Source organism: Symphalangus syndactylus, chromosome 11, assembly GCF_028878055.3.
Source record: "Symphalangus syndactylus isolate Jambi chromosome 11, NHGRI_mSymSyn1-v2.1_pri, whole genome shotgun sequence".
NCBI classification, from domain to species: domain Eukaryota; kingdom Metazoa; phylum Chordata; class Mammalia; order Primates; family Hylobatidae; genus Symphalangus; species Symphalangus syndactylus.
In genome coordinates, this window is record NC_072433.2 from 53080779 (window position 1) to 53098930 (window position 18152).

Consider the following 18152-nt stretch of genomic DNA (forward strand, 5'->3'; position numbering starts at 1 on the left):
TTCCAACAGTTTCCTCCTCGACAAGCAGGTCACAGGACAATGTCTGGAGGACTTCTATCCCCCTTTCTTGTTTCTGCCACCCCCTCCCCCGCGCCTCCGCACTCTCTAGTCCGCCTTCCTGGCCCCTCGTTCAGCCTGTTTTAGTTTAGAATCGCTGCCCAGTGGTCACTCAAGGCTGCTAACCTTTGCTGTAAGGAATTAAACTTCCAAGAGCATATCTAAGAAGGAGGGCGGAAGGAAAGGGACCGACTGCCTCCACATGTCAGGAGAGACCATGAAAGACAAGCCAGAAGTCCAGCAAAACCAGTGCTGGTCTTTATTGAGGTGTCAGGGTAGAGTGGCAGGAGCACAGGCTAAGGACATGAAGGTCAGAGTTTCTCAGAGAGGAGGGGCTGGGTCCCTGAGCTAGGAGGAGGGCGGAGGGTGACTCGGGAGCTCATGAGACTTCAGGAAGTCCCTGTACTTGGCCAGGAAAGGGTTGGCCAGAGTGTTCAGCTCTTGCCGAAGCTCCTGCAGAGCCTTGTCTCGCTCTTGGGGCTCCCCTGTCACCTGCTGCCTGTAATAGTTGATGTAGAAGTTCATCCAGTCCTCCACCACAATCACCATGTCTTTTTCAGAGATGAGAGGATCATTGAAGACCTGGGGGGTTGCGGAGAGGCAGTTGGCAAGGGAGAATGTGGTCAGCAATGGGATTCAGGAATACCAGAATAGTGCCACAGCACCAACTCTCACATCCTCTTTCCTCTGCATTGTATCCCATTCTCTCATTGTTCCCATCAACTCCATCATTACTTCATCAGCTCCAATTATCCTCTGTTTTCTGCCCTCATCCTCCACTTCCCCGGCACCCCCCAGTCTCCAGGCCAGTCCTTTGAAACGGAAAGCCTGGACTCACCTGCTGATTCAGCAGAACACTGAACTCCTTCAGTCCTGCGGAAATGAGATCCGTATTGGCCTTAAGAAGAGCCATCTGCCTGGGTAGAGAAAAGGGTAGAATTTACATATCCATTTCCCTCCTCACTGGGTATTTCCCCCAATCCGCTCCCTCCCTTTAAAAATCCCTCCTGCCCTGCGGGGCCACCTCCTTTCCAAAACCTTTCACATCCTGCCCTGCTCTGAGGTCACGACTTTCCCACGTTGGGCTCACCTTCAGGTCTAACAGGCTATGTATGTCTCACCCACACTCTTGAGGGTGCGTGAATCTCTCTGTGCCAAGCTATAGATGTAGGCAAGGAGTCAAGTGTCAGCCTAAGATAGAAACGCCCTGCATCTAGGTCCTGAAGGAGGGTGATAGGTCATTCTGGGGAGGAGAAGAAGGGAGAGGCTTCCCTGAAGGTAGAAAGATAACAAGTCCAAAAAAAAAAAAAAAAAAAAAAAAAAAAAACAGATAAATAAGGAAACCCAGGAAATGCGAGAGCCAAACCAGGGACATGTCCTTGCCTTTTGCCCCATATCTCAGTATCCAGGCTCAAAATGCTATGAAAATTGACGTTTACTGAGCCCTATTACATGACAGAGGCTTTTGTGTAATCACAACGATGTGATCGCAATGATTCTCCCAGTTCAGAGATGATGTATTAATAGCAGCTTGCATTACATTTATTCATTTGTGCCAAGCACTGTTTCAAACATGTATAAAATATTTATCCTATAAAATTTCTTTTTAGACACATTTTGCAGATAAGCCACCTGTAAGCGTGTGGACCGAACTCCACCACGCTGCGCTCCACAAGAATGGAGATAAATAGCCAGGCGTGGTGGCAGGCGCCTGTAGTCTCAGCTACTTGGGAGGCTGAGGCCCGAGAATCGCTTGAACCCTGGAGGCAATGGTTGCAGTGAGCCAAGATCACACCACAGAACTCCAGTCTGGGTGACAGGGAGAGACTCCATCTCAAAAAAAAAAAAAAAAAGAATGGAGATGCATTTGTCTTGTTCACTACCCTGTCAACAGGTACCCAATAAAGCAGAAATACTCTTTTTCATCTGTTTAAATATTTTTCCTGGTATTTTCCATTTTCAGTAGATGTTTCTCAAATTTCAAAATTACTATATACTAATTAAAATAATTAAAACAATACAAACACGTACACTGAAAAACTGAATCATTTTTGCCCCCTCCAAAGTAACCAGCATTAAACATTGTATATTTCCTGTCACTTTTTTTTTCCATTCAAAACCCAACATTCATAGGTGCCTATACACTCATAAAGCTTTGTTGATTTGCCTTTTTGGTTGTAGCATTTTTTAATTAATATACAGCAAAACTGACTTCCTTTTGGTGTACAGTATATTAAATTTTTTTTTTTTTTTTTTGAGAGGGAGTCTCCTTCTGTGGCCCAGGCTGGAGTGCAGTGATGCGATCTCAGCTTGCTGCAAACTTTGCCTCCCAGGTTCAGGTGATTCTCCTGCCTCAGCCTCCCAAGTAGCTGGGATTACAGGCGTGCACCACCACACCTAGCTAATTTTTGTATTTTAGTAGAGATGGGGTTTCACCATGTTGGCCAGGTTAGTCTCAAACTCCTGACCTCAAGTGATCCACCCACCTTGGCCTCCCAAAGTGCTGGGATTACAGGTGTGAGCCACCACATCCAGCCTAGTTTATTAATTTTATAATAGATTTGTGTAACTACAAACGCAGCTAAGGTACAGAATGTTTCCATCACCCAAAAACCACTCCTTCACATTAACCTTTTGTAGCCACCCCTATCCTCACCCATAACTTCTGGCAACCACTTATCTGTTCATTACTACAGTTAAGCCTTTTTCAGGATGTCATATAAATGGAATCAGACAGTATGTAACCTTTGAGACTGGCTTTTTTTGGTCAGCATGATGTTCTTGAGCTCCATCCAAGTTGTTGCAAGTGTCAGTGCACACACTGCATTGTATGGATGCACTGTAGTTCATTCAGCCATGGAAGGACATCTAGATTGTTTGCACTTTGGGGCAAGTGTGAATAGAGTTGCTATAAATATTTGTGTACAGGTTTCCATGTGAACATGTTTTCATTTACGTAGGGTGGAAAGTATGTGTTACTAGCCAGGTGCGGTGGCTCACGTCTGTGATCCCAACACTTTGGGAGGTCAAGGCAGGCGGATCACTTGAGGTCAGGAGTTCAAGACCATCCTGGCCAACATGGCGAAACCCCATCTCTACTAAAAATACAAAAATTAGCCAGACGTGATGGCATGCACCTGTAATCCCAGCTACTTGGGAGGCTGAGGCAGAAGAATCGCTTGAACCCGGGAGGCAGAGGCTGCAGTGAGCCAAGATCACGCCACTGCACTCCAGCCTGGGTGACAGAGTGAGACCTTGTCTCTAAATAAATAAATAAATAAATTTTATTATCTTACAGACTTAGAGATCAGAAATCTAAAATGAGACTCACTAGGCTAAAATTAAGTTGTCCTCTAGGCTGTGTTCCCCTTGGAATCTGTGAGAAAGAGTTCTTTTTCTTTCCTCTTCTAGTCTATAGAAGAACCCACATTCTTTCACTCCTGGTCCTTTTCCAGCTTGAAAGCCAGCAATGACCACCAGGTCCAGTCTTTCTCACATCACACCAGGCCGACTCTCTCCTGCATCCTTTCACTTCTAAATAATTTTTCTTAAATATTTCTTTAAAAATAATTCATTACCAGATGGGAAAGATCAAGATCCCAAAGCCCTTCCAAAGCTCATTAAGGAAAAGTTTCAGGAAGGTCTCTGGTACGTGCCAGGAAACTCAAAAGAGATGGTGCTGCCTCGGATGGCTTAGAAGACCATGCTGCCAAGAACACATCCAGCATTGAAGCCACGCACAGTGGCTCATGCCTGTAAGAGGCAGAGACAGGAGGATCGTCTGAGCCCAGGAGTTCAAGACCAGCCTGGGCAACATAGTGAGACCCCATCTCTTAAAAAAAAAAAAGGAAAAAAAACATCTAATTTTGTTCATTCCTCAAAATTTCCTGGCACAGTTGGAACTAATCTAACTACCTGGACTATAATGAATTGCAGAGTAAAATTAGTGAGATGTAGTGAAGAATTGAAGTCTCTTCCCTCAACCCAGTGTCTTGAGAATAGCAGGGGAAACTGATTCTCTTTCAGCATGCTAGATAAGTCAATAAAGGAAGAGTTGAACGTTGAGATTACAAAAACACATTTGCTAAAGAATTGTAGAAAACTAGGATCACAAACTCATTCTGCAACAGAAAAATAAAGCACTGCTGATTTACAGTGGAATTCACTACTGGTGATGTCTCTTAAATTAAGAAACCTAATAGGAACTCCCTCATCGAGGCAGGCTCTGCTTCAGCTGAACAAGAAATTAGCCAGAGGGAGGAAAAGAGAACTGTTTGGACTTCTAGGAAAGCCTCTCCTTCCACCAAGAGGACTGCAATGAAGACCTCAACCATCAAGGAAAAAAGAGCCTTCTCCAGAAATCTGATTGGAATTGACGACACACATCCCACTCTCAGTCAACGCAAAACCCTGACTTGCTCGTGGCAGTACCAGGTTAGAGTCAGGGCAAAAAGGTTGTAGATTTCGTGTTACATAGTTTGGCCCATGGTTTCCCCTGTGAACATTTTGGGAGGGAGGAGAGAGCTGAACTGGTTAGGTGGAACCTTGGTCTTATTTCCTGGAGATGTGACGTTTTGGGGGCCTGTTCCTGCTGTGACTGGCACAGCAATCAGGACCTGCAGCCTCCAGAGGGTCCCAGGGCTGGGGAGGAGACATGGGCCTTTCGAATCTGAAGGACAGCATCTTGGCAGCGTGGCTACTCGCAGGAGGGAGGAGCTCGCTCTTGATCCATTCGAGAGAAACTTGTCCCTTCCCCCTCTTCTGCCCCACCCCTGGGCCACTTTCCTGTCCCCTGACTCCCACTTGACTTTGTTTTCACTAGTTGGAGCTTAGCTCAGAAAATGGAGGGGGCTGAAGTTATGGGTTATGGGAGGGGGAATTTAAGTTTGGAAAGACAGAGGCTCCCTTAATTGGTACTACCAGCCACATCTGCAGCCACATGAGGGTCCCAATGCTGAGGCAGGAGGCAGTGAGACTGGCCAGGAATCTGAGTCCCCCAGGGACTCGCAGACACCTGCCCCACACATCCTGAGGGTGCTGAGGGAGACCCAGCCGAGATCAGCTGTGCTCCTGGATAGGTGACAGCAGGCCCTGCAGGGGGCCCAGCCTACCCAGGAAGGATGCCCAGAGTGGCTGAGTGTGCACCTCCCTCTTCCGCCTCTTCTTTTCCACTGCAAGCAAGACTGGGGGTCAGGAGTTACAGCTGCCAGAGTCCAGAATGGGCCCCTCCTCCCCAGCAATGTGGGTGGGGTCAGGGACTCAGGTCAAATTCAAGGAAAATCTTCAAGCCACATGGTATAGAGCCAAAGCTAAAGAGGCCATCCTTGTAATAGACGGCGGCAGCCCCTTACAGACATGCTCAGACTCATAGGGTCTCAGAATGCAATTCTCCACAGTAGAAAGGACATCTGCCCTGACAGAAGACTGCACTCCTAGATAAACGGGGGTCATCTGGCCCATTATTTAAAGGTAGACCTGTATGTTCAGATTATGTTAGTGGAATAAAATTCATGACATGAACATTTTCTTTGGAAAGAAACATCCTTTAAATGGCTCCTGGAGCCTAAAACATCCTCTGGCACTTCCTTGAGGCCATGTACGTCATGACTGCTAAAATTGTGATGAGAACCAAGTCTTATTTTCCTACAGGTAAATGGAACAAATGGAGACAAAGGCCTGGGCAGCCCCACTGCATGTTTCAGGAGGAAAAGTAATGTCAGCTAGGGATTAGACTTTCAGATATTCTTTCCTTTGTCTTCAAATTCTTTCATCCAATCCTTCTAAAGAATCTTTGTGTATACTCCCACACAAGTTTTGTAGACATTTATTTTTGCCTCACACATTTAAATCATAGCAAAGGCTTTTAACTGTGACAGGATCCAAACACATTTAAACAAACCACACATCACTCTTTTGAATACACCCAACACAATGTTAATGGGGTGGTGATTTGGCCCTGACCACTATATATTTTTTTAAAAACCAAACAAGTTTTTCCTTAGCAACTGGGAGTTTTACAACATGCCTTTTACTTCTTGAACTTGTATTTCTATTCCACTATCCCCACATAACTTTATCCTAAGATAACTCATATGCTTTTGTGCTTGTGAGTATTTTGTTCACTCCCATTCTACTTACTTGCAACTTCTCTCATGTGCTGTGTCTTTCTATCTGTTGGTCTCTCTGTCTCACTCTCTCTCTGTATAGATACATGGATAGATAGCTCTGACATATATATTCAAGAGGAAATTTATATATATATATATATATAATATATATATAACATATATAGACACATATTTAGTAAAATGCAGTTTACCAAAGTGAATGTTTCAAATTTTAATAAATATTTATGAAACAGAAATTCCAATTGTATTGGAAATAAATCCTCTAATCAGATGGATGGCATAGAATTGAGGGAATTGTTGAAGGGTCCCTATTCTCGTGGTCTGGGACAACGCCCCCTGTAAATTTCAGGCAGGTGAGATTGGCAATTGGGAGAAGGAAGGAAGCATGAGAAGGGCCCAGGGGCAGGGACTCCCCTGGACACAGTTTTTGGGTCTAGTTGATTTTGAGAATGAGTATGGACTTCAAAGATCTGGAATTTGATTCTCTAAAACTTCCCAGGACCGCATACCCATTGGAAGTGTTCTTCTTGCTCATCTCGGGACCATGGTGCTCTGACTACAGGGGTCTCTGAAATACCTGGATTAGTAGGAGACAGCTGAATTCTCACAACTGCTTCTGCTTTGGGGAACTCCACCCCACACTGCAGAGCAGAGGAGAGTGAAAAAGTTAGATAACATGGAGTGTCAATTCAGACATGGTTTGGCCTCAGAGATGCCATTCTGCTACCATCAGGAGTCCCTGCCACACTGAAAACCCCTAATCCTGATCAAGGAAACCAGACTTCAAGGGATATGGGGAGCTGGAGACAGGTGAGATGCAGGGGGGTTGTTACCAAAGGCATAATTGGGCATGTGCCGCTGACGTCTCTTGGTGTAGACTTGGTTGAGAGTAGACAGCAGTGGTGTAACTGACAGTAGAGCAGACAGATCATCCAGGGTGAGCATCCACTGCCGGCTGAGCTTGGATTGGCTCTTTCTGGCCTCTGGTGAGGGGGGTCTCAGTGGGAAACCCCACAAGGGTGGACCCTGGAGGCAGCATCCAGGCTGGAGGATTTGGGGGCATCTTGGAGACAAACTGAGCTGGGGTTCCCACAGGAACCAGTTAAGGTGTGGGCTGGGCTGGGAGCTGGATGTGTGAATTGTACAAGGGACCCTGTTTGGTCACTGAAAAGAAAGGCCTCACCCCCTTTGCTTTCAAAGTGATTCCCCACTCCTCTTATTTGTAGTATTCATGGGCATGCTCATGAGGTTGAAGAGTTTGTAAATGTGCTTTGCAAATCATTTGAAACTGACCTTCTTATAGCGACTGTACTTAACATCTAGTATGGAAAATAGGACCTGTGAGACACCTTCTTTCCATCCAGAGGAGCAGAGTTGAAGGTCCCCTATTTCTCTTACACAGCAGCACCTGCGTGTTTGAAAGGTCAGCCCCATGTGTGACCTATGTAGCTTAGAAAGACTGTAGCATCCTGAGGACAGGACAGTAGCCCCAAAGCTGGCTCTGGGAGTAACTCTGGCTCTGGCACTTCATTGGAACTTCCCCTATGTTTCGTGAACTTGACATAGTTGTTTTGCCAACCAGAATTTTGAAACTAATGTTTATATACTTTAAAAGGTTTTTTGTTTGTTTGTTTGTTTGTTTTGAGACGTAGTCTTGCTCTGTCACCCAGGCTGGAGCGCAGTGGCACGATCTCGGCTCACTGCAGCCTCCACCTCCGGGGTTCAAGTGATTCTCCAGTCTCTGCCTCCTGAGTATCTGGGATTACAGGCACCTGCCACCACGCCTGGCTATTTTTTGTATTTTTAGTAGAGACGGGGTTTCACTATGTTGGCCAGGCTGGTCTCCAACTCCTGACCTCAAGAGATCCGCCCACCTTGGCCTCCCAAAGTGCTGGGATTACATGCATGAGCCACTGCACCAGGCCTTAAAAACGCTTCTTTAATCAACCAAAACTTTTTAAATTGACTTGATAAAAATTCTGTAGTGGAAAGGCCGGGCGCGGTGGCTCACACTTGTAATCCCAGCACTTTGGGAGGCCGAGGCGGGCAGATCACGAGGTCAGGAGATCGAGACCACGGTGAAACCCCGTCTCTACTAAAAATACAAAAAATTAGCCGGGCGTGGTGGCAGGCGCCTGTAGTCCCAGCTACTCGGAGAGGCTGAGGCAGGAGAATGGCGTGAACCCGGGAGGCGGAGCTTGCAGTGAGCCGAGATTGCGCTACTGCACTCCAGCCTGGGTGACAGAGCAAGACTCCATCTCAAAAAAAAAAAAAAAAAAAAAAAAAATTCTGTAGTGGAAAAAGATGTAGATTAGTATTTAGAAGACCACTCTGTGCACCTGAACCCTCCTCATTGGACTTGGCTGGCTACTCTGAACACTGTGAGAATGAAGGACAGAAGCCATATACTTAGCTTTTGGCTGTTTGTGGAAATATAAAAAGTAGGAGGGAAAATACCTCCTGCTTGTGTTTTAAGAACTTTTCCCCTTCTTCCATGTTTGATAGGGGTAATAACCCTGTTCCCGTATAACAGGCCCAGTTACTAACAGCACCCTCATCAGCCTCTCACACAGGTCCCTCTTTGGCCCTCAAACCCCATTCTGGCCTCACCTCATCCTCCAGAAAACATCACCTACCATATTCCTCACACCAAAGATATTCCAAGCTCTTGGTATACATTCACCTTGGTAATGTTAAAAAAATAACTAAGTAAAAAATAAAAAATACTTTCGGGAAATTAAGTTGAACAGGATTTAATTGAACAAAGAATGACTTGCAAACCAGGCAGCTCTCTTAACCAGAATGGTTCAGAAAAACTCCATGCTGCTGTGTGGTCAGAGAGGATTTATGGACAGAATCAAGAAAGTGACATACAGAAAATGGTACAGAAGTGGGATACGGAAACAGCTGCATTGGTTACAATTGGCATTTATCTTATTTGAACATGGTTTGAACAACTGGCCAAAGCTCAATGATGGGTACAAGTTTATACATACGTAGTCTGTTCATACACTGTTCCAGCATCCCTGAGCAGTTGGTCTCTCCCTGGACTGTTCACAGACTGTTATCACCTGTGGGCTTGGATAGGAGGGGTTCCCAGATAGTCTCACACCAGGCAAGTCACCAACTGAAGGAATTACTAAAACAGTATGTGACTGTTTTTAAGGTACCCAGAGAAAGTGGGTCAGATGCAGGTGATAAAGTGTTACTGAAGGCAGTCACATCTCAGCTCACCAGAAAACAGGCTGTGGGCTCTTAGAACAGGTTACAGTATGTATCGTGCCCGTAAAAATGTTATTCATCAGACAATAGCCACAGCTGCTCTATTCAAAGGCTGAATACCCTCCCTGCACTTGTGGAAACACCATCTCTGTGGCAACAAAACACATGAGGAGACAAAGGCTCAGCTACATATTCATGGGCTGTGGTCTCCAGTGAGACACCCTAAATCCACATTTCTACTTTTGTCACTGCTGTCTTATTGTAATTAAAATTGTAAAATATTTGCAAATATTTTATTCTATTTTAAAATTTGTATTCCACTCATTTCTATTTCTATTCATGAATCAACAGTACACTATTTTAATTCTCATGTTTTATTTTTTTTTCCTATGGAGTCTTGCTTTGTCACCCAGGCTGGATTGCAGTGGCGTGATCTTGACTCACTGCAACCTCTGCCTCCCAGGTGCAAGCAATTCTCCTGCCTCAGCCTCCTGAGTAGCTGGGATTACAGGTGCCCACCAAGACCTGGCTAATTTTTGTATTTTTATTACAGATGGGGTTTCATAATGTTGGTCAGGGTGGTCTCAAACTCTTGACCTCAGGTGATCCGCCTGCCTTAGCCTCCCAAAGTGCTGGCATTACAGGAGTGAGCCACAGTGCCAGATCCCCATGTTTTAATAATATATGACAAGGGAAGTCACTCTTTTTTTTTTTCATTTCAAATTGTTCATGGATTTTTTTTGTTTACTTTACATAGCAATACATTTTTTAAATCTTCAGAACTCAAGTACATGGTATTATATTTGGGTCAAAATCAACATATAAATTTATTCAAAGATTATTGACTTCTCAATATTGTTGAATTTTCCTACCCAAACATTTGGTGTCATTATTTTTCATTTGTATAAGTCTATTTTCATGTTTTTCAGAAATCTTTTACACCAGTTTCCTACTAAATTTATTAAACATAATTTTCTGTAGAATTCTGCCAATTTTTTTGCATTGATGAACATAGTCACATGACATTCTCATTCAGTTAATGTGATTAATTTCATCAATGAATTTCTTAATATTGAATCATACTTACCTTTATAACATAAAGGGTGATCGATTATGCATTAATATATTGATGCAATAGTTTCTAATATTTAATATTTTACTCTTAAATGTATATGTCACCGGGCACTATGGTTCACGCCTGTAATCCCAGCACTTTGGGAGGCCGAGGGGGGCGGATCACCTGAAGTCAAGAGTTCAAGACCAACCTGACCAACATGGAGAAACCCTGTCTCTACTAAAAATATAAAATTAGCTAGGCGTGGTGGCGCATGCCTGTAATCTCAGCTACTTGGGAGGCTGAGGTGGGAGAATCACTTGAACCCGGGAGGCGGAGGTTGTGGTGAGCCGAGATTGCGCCATTGTACTCTGGCCCCAGGCAACAAGAGCAAAACTCTGTCTCAAAAAAAAAAAAAAGAAAAAAAAAGTATATGTCCTATTTGTCTATAGTATTCTAGATGGCTAAATCTAGGCAAGGTGCTGGTATCACCTTTATGTGGCTAAATCTAGGCAAGGTTCTGGTATCACCTTTATATACCCTTCCTAAAAACTATTTTAGGAAAGATTTACCTCTCTATAACTCTTGAGTAGTTTAACTAGCATTAGTTTATTGATTACTTTATCGGTAGAATTTCCCTCTCAACTACATAAACTTGGTGCTTGTGTGTGTGGGAGGGGAAATTCCTTGTTAAATGTCTTTGTTTCTTCTATGAATATTGCTCAGTTTAGAGTCTAACTCTATTGAGTTACATTTTGATAAAACATATATTCAAAACACACACACACACACACACACACATGCAATCTACCTGTGCATATCAACTTGCATTGAATTACACAGATGTCTCTATTTTCTTTGTCAATATTGAACCTCACCTTCTTCCTGGCACTGTAATCTGTTGACAAATCCTTCTCAAGTTACCATTTATCTATTTATAATTCAATGATTGTTCATTTAAAGAATTTGGGGAGCAACAGAAAATTGGAGTTTCAACAAAAACACATCCCAGGAAGCACAGAATCCAGCACCCACCGCGCTTCACTGTCATCCCCTTCTGTCTCAGACTCCACATTTTCTGCTCCCTCCAGGAGAGCCCCTGTCTGCCTCAAAGGATCATGGAAAAGCAGAACCTTTCCAGGCACTGCCATCTCTCTGGAGGTGCTGCAGGGAAGTTGTCATTGTTTTTGGTAATTGTAATTGGGACAAAGTTTTTCAAAAATTATTGGGGGAAATTCAGCCCTGATATTTCACATAGGTTCTTTTCTATTTTCCCTAAGTGTCAGCCAGTCTGAGAAATAAAGGGAAAGAGTACAAAAGAGAGAAATTTTAAAGCTGGGTGTCGGGGGGGAGACATCACAAGTCAGCAGGTTCCGTGATGCCCCTCAAGCCACAAAACCAGCAAGTTTTTATTAGCAATTTTCAAAAGGGGAGTGAGTGTACGAATAGGATGTGGGTCACAGAGATCACATGCTTCACAAGGTAATAAAACATCACAAGGCAAATGGAGGCAGGGTGAGATTACAGGACCACAGGACTGGGGCAAAATTAAAATTGCTAATGAAGTTTTGGGCATGCATTGTCATTGATAACATCTTTTAGGAAACAGGGTTTGAGAGCAGACAACTGGTCTGACCAAAATTTATTAGGCAGGAATTTTCTCATCCTAATAAGCCTGGGAGTGCTACAGGAGAATGGGGCTTATTTCATCCCCCCACTATGACCATAAAAGACAGCTTCCCCCAAAGTGGTCATTTCAGAGGCCTCCCCTCAGGGACGCATTCTCTTTCTCAGGGATGTTCCTTGCTGAGAAAAAGAATTCAGCGATATTTCTCCCATTTGCTTTTGAAAGAAGAGAAATGTGGCTCTGTTCCTCCTGGCTCACCAGCAGTCAGAGTTTAAGGTTATCTCTCTTGTTCCCTGAACATTGCTGTTATCCTGTTTTTTTTTCAAGGTGCCCAGATTTCATATTGTTCAAACACACACGCTGTACAATTTGTACAGTTAACACAATCATCACAGGGTCCTGAGGCAACATACATCCTCCTCAGTTTATGAAGATGACGGGATTGAGAGATTAAAGTAAAGACACGCATAGGAAACCACAAGGGTATTGATTGGGGAAGTGATGTGTCCATGAAATCTTCACAATTTATGTTCAGAGACTGCAGTAAAGACAGGCGTAAGAAATTATAAAAGTATTAATTTGGGGAACTAATAAATGTCCATGAAATCTTCACAATTTATGTTCTTCTGCCATGGCTTCAGCTGGTCCCTCCATTCGGGGTCCCTGACTTCCCGCAACAAAAAATATTTTCAATTCCCCAAGTGTGTACTGTCATTGCTGCCCCAGGTGAAAGTATAATTGCAGTTCTGTGGGGAGGTGAGGTCACAGGATCCTGAGCCCATATCTCTGACCTGGCCACCTCCCTCCATACGTTTGCTGGCCGTTCTAACAGTCACTGAGTTCCACAGCCCGACAACAGGGAGGCACCTGGTGGGTGTGCTACATTTTGGTCTATGAGGGATCACCTGCAAGGGGAGGAAGTGTATGAGGAGGTGGAGTAAATGCTCTAGTCTAGAAAAGGGACTTCACTGGGCCAGAAACTGGCCAGCGCCAAGGCTATGTGGGGAAAGGAAATAATTGCTGGGTCATGGGCTAAGTTGTAGAGAGGGAGCTAAGTTCCAAGAACATGAGCCAGTCCCGAACTGCGGCTCATTTATGTCATTGTTGGTTTTTGATGCAAGAGGCCAAAAATCTGTTGTTTTTTTGTTTTATTTGAGACAGGGTGTGGCCCTGTCACCCAAGGTACAGAGGGACGATCTCAGCTTGCTGCAACCTCCACCTACCAGGTTCAAAGGTTTCTTGTGTCTCACCTGCCTGAGTAGCTGGGATTACAGGCATGCACCAACATGCCTAGCTAATATTTTTTGTATTTTTCATAGGGAAATACAAAATGATTTCACCATTTTGCCCCGGTTGGTCTCAAACTCCTGACCTCAAGAGAGCCACCTGCCTCGGCCTCCCAAAGTGCAGGGATTACGGGCCTGAGCCACCATGCCTGGCCCCGAAAATCTGTTTTTGTTGATCTTTCTCATGTAAGATCTCCTTACCCATAAAATGGGAATAATGGATTTTTAAAAAAGTTTTGTAGTTTAATTTAGAAATTAATCCGCTAGTTGTTCTATCAATTCCACAAGAGTCAGAAACATTTTCAGGATGAGTGGAAGCATTTCTACAATTCCTTCATGCCTGTGATAATGTATAAGATGTAGCTGATTAAATTATCTAACTCTTTTTCAAAAGTATTAAATATAAGGCTTTAACCTACTCTGGACATACAAAGTACCTAATGGAGACTGTGATAGGTGGTGACAGGAAACATCTGGTCTCTGAGAATGATGAAAAGACCATATTCTTTCATGAAGTCGGGATGAGCGGTCAAGATATCTTGATGACCTTATGTTTTCATATTATAACAAAAATCATGGACTTCAGTAGTTTTCTTAAGTAAATTATTTGATAATATTTACTCTGCCTTGAAAAATGTCCTAAAGCCATTCTTTGGCTCAATACTCATCTTAGTAACACTTAATTCAGTGAATAATTTTCCGTACCTCGAGTTTTCCTTTTACATAATAGACTTGTGTTTTAATATATCTAACAATTCTGACATTGAAATTTTTTTTTTTTTTTTGAGATGGAGTCTTGCTCTGTCACCCAGGCTGGAGTGCAGTGGCATGATCTCGGCTCACTGCAGCCTCTGCCTCCCAGGTCACATGATTCTCCTGCCTCAGCCTCCCAAGTAGCTGGGCCCACAGGCATGCATACTACCATGTCCAGCTAATTTCTGTATTTTTAGTAGAGATGGAGTTTCACCATGTTGGCCAGGCTGGTCTCGAACTCCTGACCTCAGGTGATCCACTTGCCTCGATCACCCAAAGTGCAGGGATTATAGACATGAGCTACCATACCCAGCCTCCCCATCTCTATTTTTTAAAAAATAAAAATTTATTCTTTCCACAAATAGATATTTGGACCCTACCTTGTGCCAGGCACTGATACAAAGCCCTCAAAATAGATTAGTGCTCCTGGATCTTATGATCTTTAGGGGAAGCGACAGGATGAGTGGCAGAGGTGAGGTTCAAGAGATCAGGCAGGACCGGATCTGCAGAGCTTTGCTTGCTCTGACAAAAAGTTCGGGTTTTATTTTCAAGCATGAAGAAAAGCCATTGAAGGGTTTGAGGAGAATGTTGCAATCTCCTTCCATAAAAGTAATGATAAGCCACTGTGAGGTGCTTTTGTTGTTGCTGTTTTTGAGACAGAGTCTCGTTCTGTCACTCAGGCTGGAGTGCAGTGGGACAATTTCGGCTCACTGCAACCTCCGCCCCCCAGGTTCAAGCGATTCTCCTGCCTCAGCCTTCCAGGTAGCTGGGATTACAGGCTAGCGCCACCACGCCTGGCTAATTTTTGTATTTTCAGTAGAGATGGGGTTTCACCATGTTGGCCAGGCTGGTCTCAAATTCCTGACCTCAAGTGATCCACTCACCTCAGCCTCCCAAAGTGCTGGGATTACAGGCATGAGCCACTGTGCCCAGCCCACTGAGAGGTTGTAAACCAGAGAGTTGGAAGCTGTGTGGAGAGTGACTACAGGAGGCAGGATTGGAAGAGGGGAAATCAACTAGGGGAAAGTCAAGGGGCTGAGAGCTTGGAGTATTCTGCCCCATGCTTGATATACCAGTGATCTTTGAACAACACGGGTTTGAACTGGGCAGATCCACTTATAATGTAGATTTCTTTCAACCAAATACAGATCAAAAATATAGTAATGGCTGGAAGTGGTAGCATGCACCTGTAATTCTAGCTACTCAGGCAGTGAGATGGTAGGATCACTTAAGCCCAGGAGGTCAAGGCTGCAGTGAGCCATGGTCACACCCCTGCACCCAGCCTGGGTGACAGAGTGAAACTATCTCCAAAAAGAGGAAAGGAAGAAGGGAGGAAGGGAGGGAAGAAGGAAGGGAAAAAGAAGGGAAGGAGGAAAGGAAGGAAGGAAGGGAGGGAGGGAGGAGAGGAAAGGAAGGAAGGAAGGGAGGGAGGGAGGAAAGGAAAAGAAGGAAGGGAGGGAGGGAGGGGAGAACAGAGCAAGAAGAAAAGAAAGGATACCAACATTTTTTCTTATTCAGTTAAATAATAAAAGGAAAAGGAAAGAAAGAAAATACAGCAGGCCGGGCGCAGTGGCTCATGCCTATAATCCCAGCACTTTGGGAGGCCAAGGCGAGTGGATCATGTGGGGTCAGGAGTTCGAGACCAGCCTGGCCAACATGGTGAAACTCCGTCTCTACTAAAAATACAAAAATTAGCCAGGCATGGTGGCACATGCCCGTAATCCCGGGTACTTGGGAGGCTGAGGTAGGAGAATCGCTTGAACTCAGGAGGCGGAGGTTGCAGTGAGCTGAGATTGTGCCACTGCACTCCAGCCTGGGCAACAAGAGCGAAACTCCATCTAAAAAAAAAAAAGCAAATACAGTAACAGAGGGTTGCAAAAGCCACATATATGCAGAGCCAACTGCAAGACGAGTGTGTGCAGGTTTTCATATACTCCAGGGTCCTGGAAGCAATTCCCTAGCTATAACAAGAGACAGTTGCACTGTCAAATGACAGGATTTAGGCGCAGGCTCTCAAGAGACCTCATGAGAGAGAAATGTTACAGGCCAAAAGAATGAGGGTCACGATCAACTCAGTATACCACTGGAGGCTGTATGAGTAAACAACAAACTGTTTCTCATAAATGCAGAATGTTGGCAAACTGACAAACTGCGTCTGCCACCCAGAAGGAATGCTGAGGGCAGTCATGCCCCAAGCACAGTGTTTCTTGTGATTAGGTACATCTGAAGCCTGTTAATAATAATATGAACTTGTTATCAGTTAAGCAGCCGACCCATCATTACCTCCTCCTCCTGTGGAAGCTCAAGGGCTGCCTTTGCTTACTAGAAGCAGGGAGCTCTCTTCTTCTTCCCCTGGACCCTTCCTTTTTGCTTTAAGTTTTCATTTTCTATGTTCACCCCTTCATTCAGTCTTGTAATGAGGGTGTCAAAGAGTAACGGCAGTAACTGTCATAATGAAGGTCTCAAGTAGTAACAGTAGTAACTGTCATAGCGACAGTCTCAAGTAGTCAGTAGTAACGGTCATAGTGAAGGTCTCAGATAGTAACAGTAGTAACTATTGTAATGAGGGTCTCAAGTAGCGACTGTGGCAGTCAGCTATAGAGAAAGGGGAACTATCACTCATCTCTTTGTCAAGCCACCTATCTGCACACTCGGATCACAGGGAAGTGCATGATGGGTCCTTGCCCTCAGGCACTTACAGTCCACTTGGGAAGACAGGACATCTGTACCTAACAAAAGCAAATACAAACTGGCTCCAGACAGCATAGGCTAAGAGTTAAGTAAATGCTACAACAAACAGGGGCTATCATAGTCTGAGTAGGGAGAGGTCAAGGTGGACAATGGTGAGCAGTAGAGCTGCAGTGGGCTCATAAATAATGTGACCATATATTCCCATTTGCCCGAGACAGCTTCACTGCAGACCTGTTTTCCCGCAGTCCTGTTTTCCCAACACAATTATTACCAGTGCTTCCTTTAATGACCTTATCAAAAGTCCTGGTTTGCACAATAAATTATATAGTGACACTAGTCATGAGGACCACCTGCCTCACATGGAGCCAAGGGCCTCACATTTGAACACTTGACATTATCTCTGAGTAAGAACCAACACTTAAACAGTACGTACTATGTGCTAAATATTTTGAGTTTTGCATATACGACATGACTTTTTTTTTTTTTTTTTTAGACAGAGTCTTGCTGTGTCGCCCAGGCTGGAGTGCAGTGGTGCAGTCTCAGCTCACTGCAACCCCTGCCTCCCAGGTTCAAGCAATTCTCCTGCCTCAGCCTCCCGAGTAGCTGGGACTATAGGCACACATCACCACACACGGCTCATTTATGTATTTTTAGTAGACATGGGGTTTCACCATGTTGGCCAGGATGGTCTTGATCTCTTGACCTCGTGATCCGCCCACCTCGGCCTCCCAAAGTGCTGAGATTACAGGCGTGAGCCACCGCCCCCGGCCATGACATGACTCTTAATTCTCGTTCCAACTCTGTGTGGTAGGTACTAGTATTATTTCCATTTTACCATTACCATTTCGTCTTTCAGAAGAAGAAACTGAAAGACAGAGAGATATGTAACTTGCCCAAGATCTCACAGCTACAATCCTGGACAGAACCTACATTCACAGTAAGGCCCTCTGATGGAATTCATAGACGTTTGCCCCAGAGTCCTATCCACTCACAGAAGCTAACCTTTCAAATATAACACAATGCTTGTAGCCCTTCTATCTTTCACTGTACCAGGAAACTCAAAATTATTTTGAAAGGATAATTTATTGACAGTATTATAAGCTAAATGGCAAATAAGAATTAAACATTACATTTCTGCCAGGCACGGTTTGTGCCTATAAGCCCAGCACTTTGGGAAGCTGAGGTGGGCGGATCACTTGAGCCCAGAAGTTTGAGACCAGCCTAGGCAGCATGGCAAAACCCTGTCTCTACAAAAATAAAATACAAAAATTAACTAGCCATGGTGGCACACGCCTGTGGTCCCAGCTACTCGGGAGGCTGAGGCGGATCGCCTG

General features: G+C 44.4%; 1 protein-coding gene across 3 annotated transcripts; it reads right to left on the reverse strand.

The window, feature by feature from the left end:
* Positions 1 to 293: 293 nt before the first annotated feature.
* On the reverse strand, positions 294 to 16676 carry AHSP (alpha hemoglobin stabilizing protein). 3 transcript variants are annotated; one of them, XM_055298528.2, is made up of 4 exons: positions 16411 to 16676; positions 6196 to 6256; positions 896 to 974; positions 315 to 639 (listed from the first exon to the last, which is right to left on the reverse strand). In XM_055298528.2, the coding sequence occupies exons 3-4, from the start codon at positions 968 to 970 to the stop codon at positions 406 to 408; spliced, it is 309 nt and encodes a 102-aa protein (XP_055154503.1). In that variant the 5' UTR covers positions 971 to 974; positions 6196 to 6256; positions 16411 to 16676; the 3' UTR covers positions 315 to 405. The 3 variants fall into 3 exon arrangements, with proteins under 3 accessions (XP_055154502.1, XP_055154504.1, XP_055154503.1); XM_055298527.1 differs by lacking the exons at positions 6196 to 6256; positions 16411 to 16676 and adding an exon at positions 1148 to 1287 and having other exon boundaries at positions 294 to 639; XM_055298529.2 differs by lacking the exons at positions 6196 to 6256; positions 16411 to 16676 and adding an exon at positions 1148 to 1217 and having other exon boundaries at positions 294 to 639; positions 896 to 970.
* Between the last annotated feature and the right edge of the window lie 1476 nt (positions 16677 to 18152).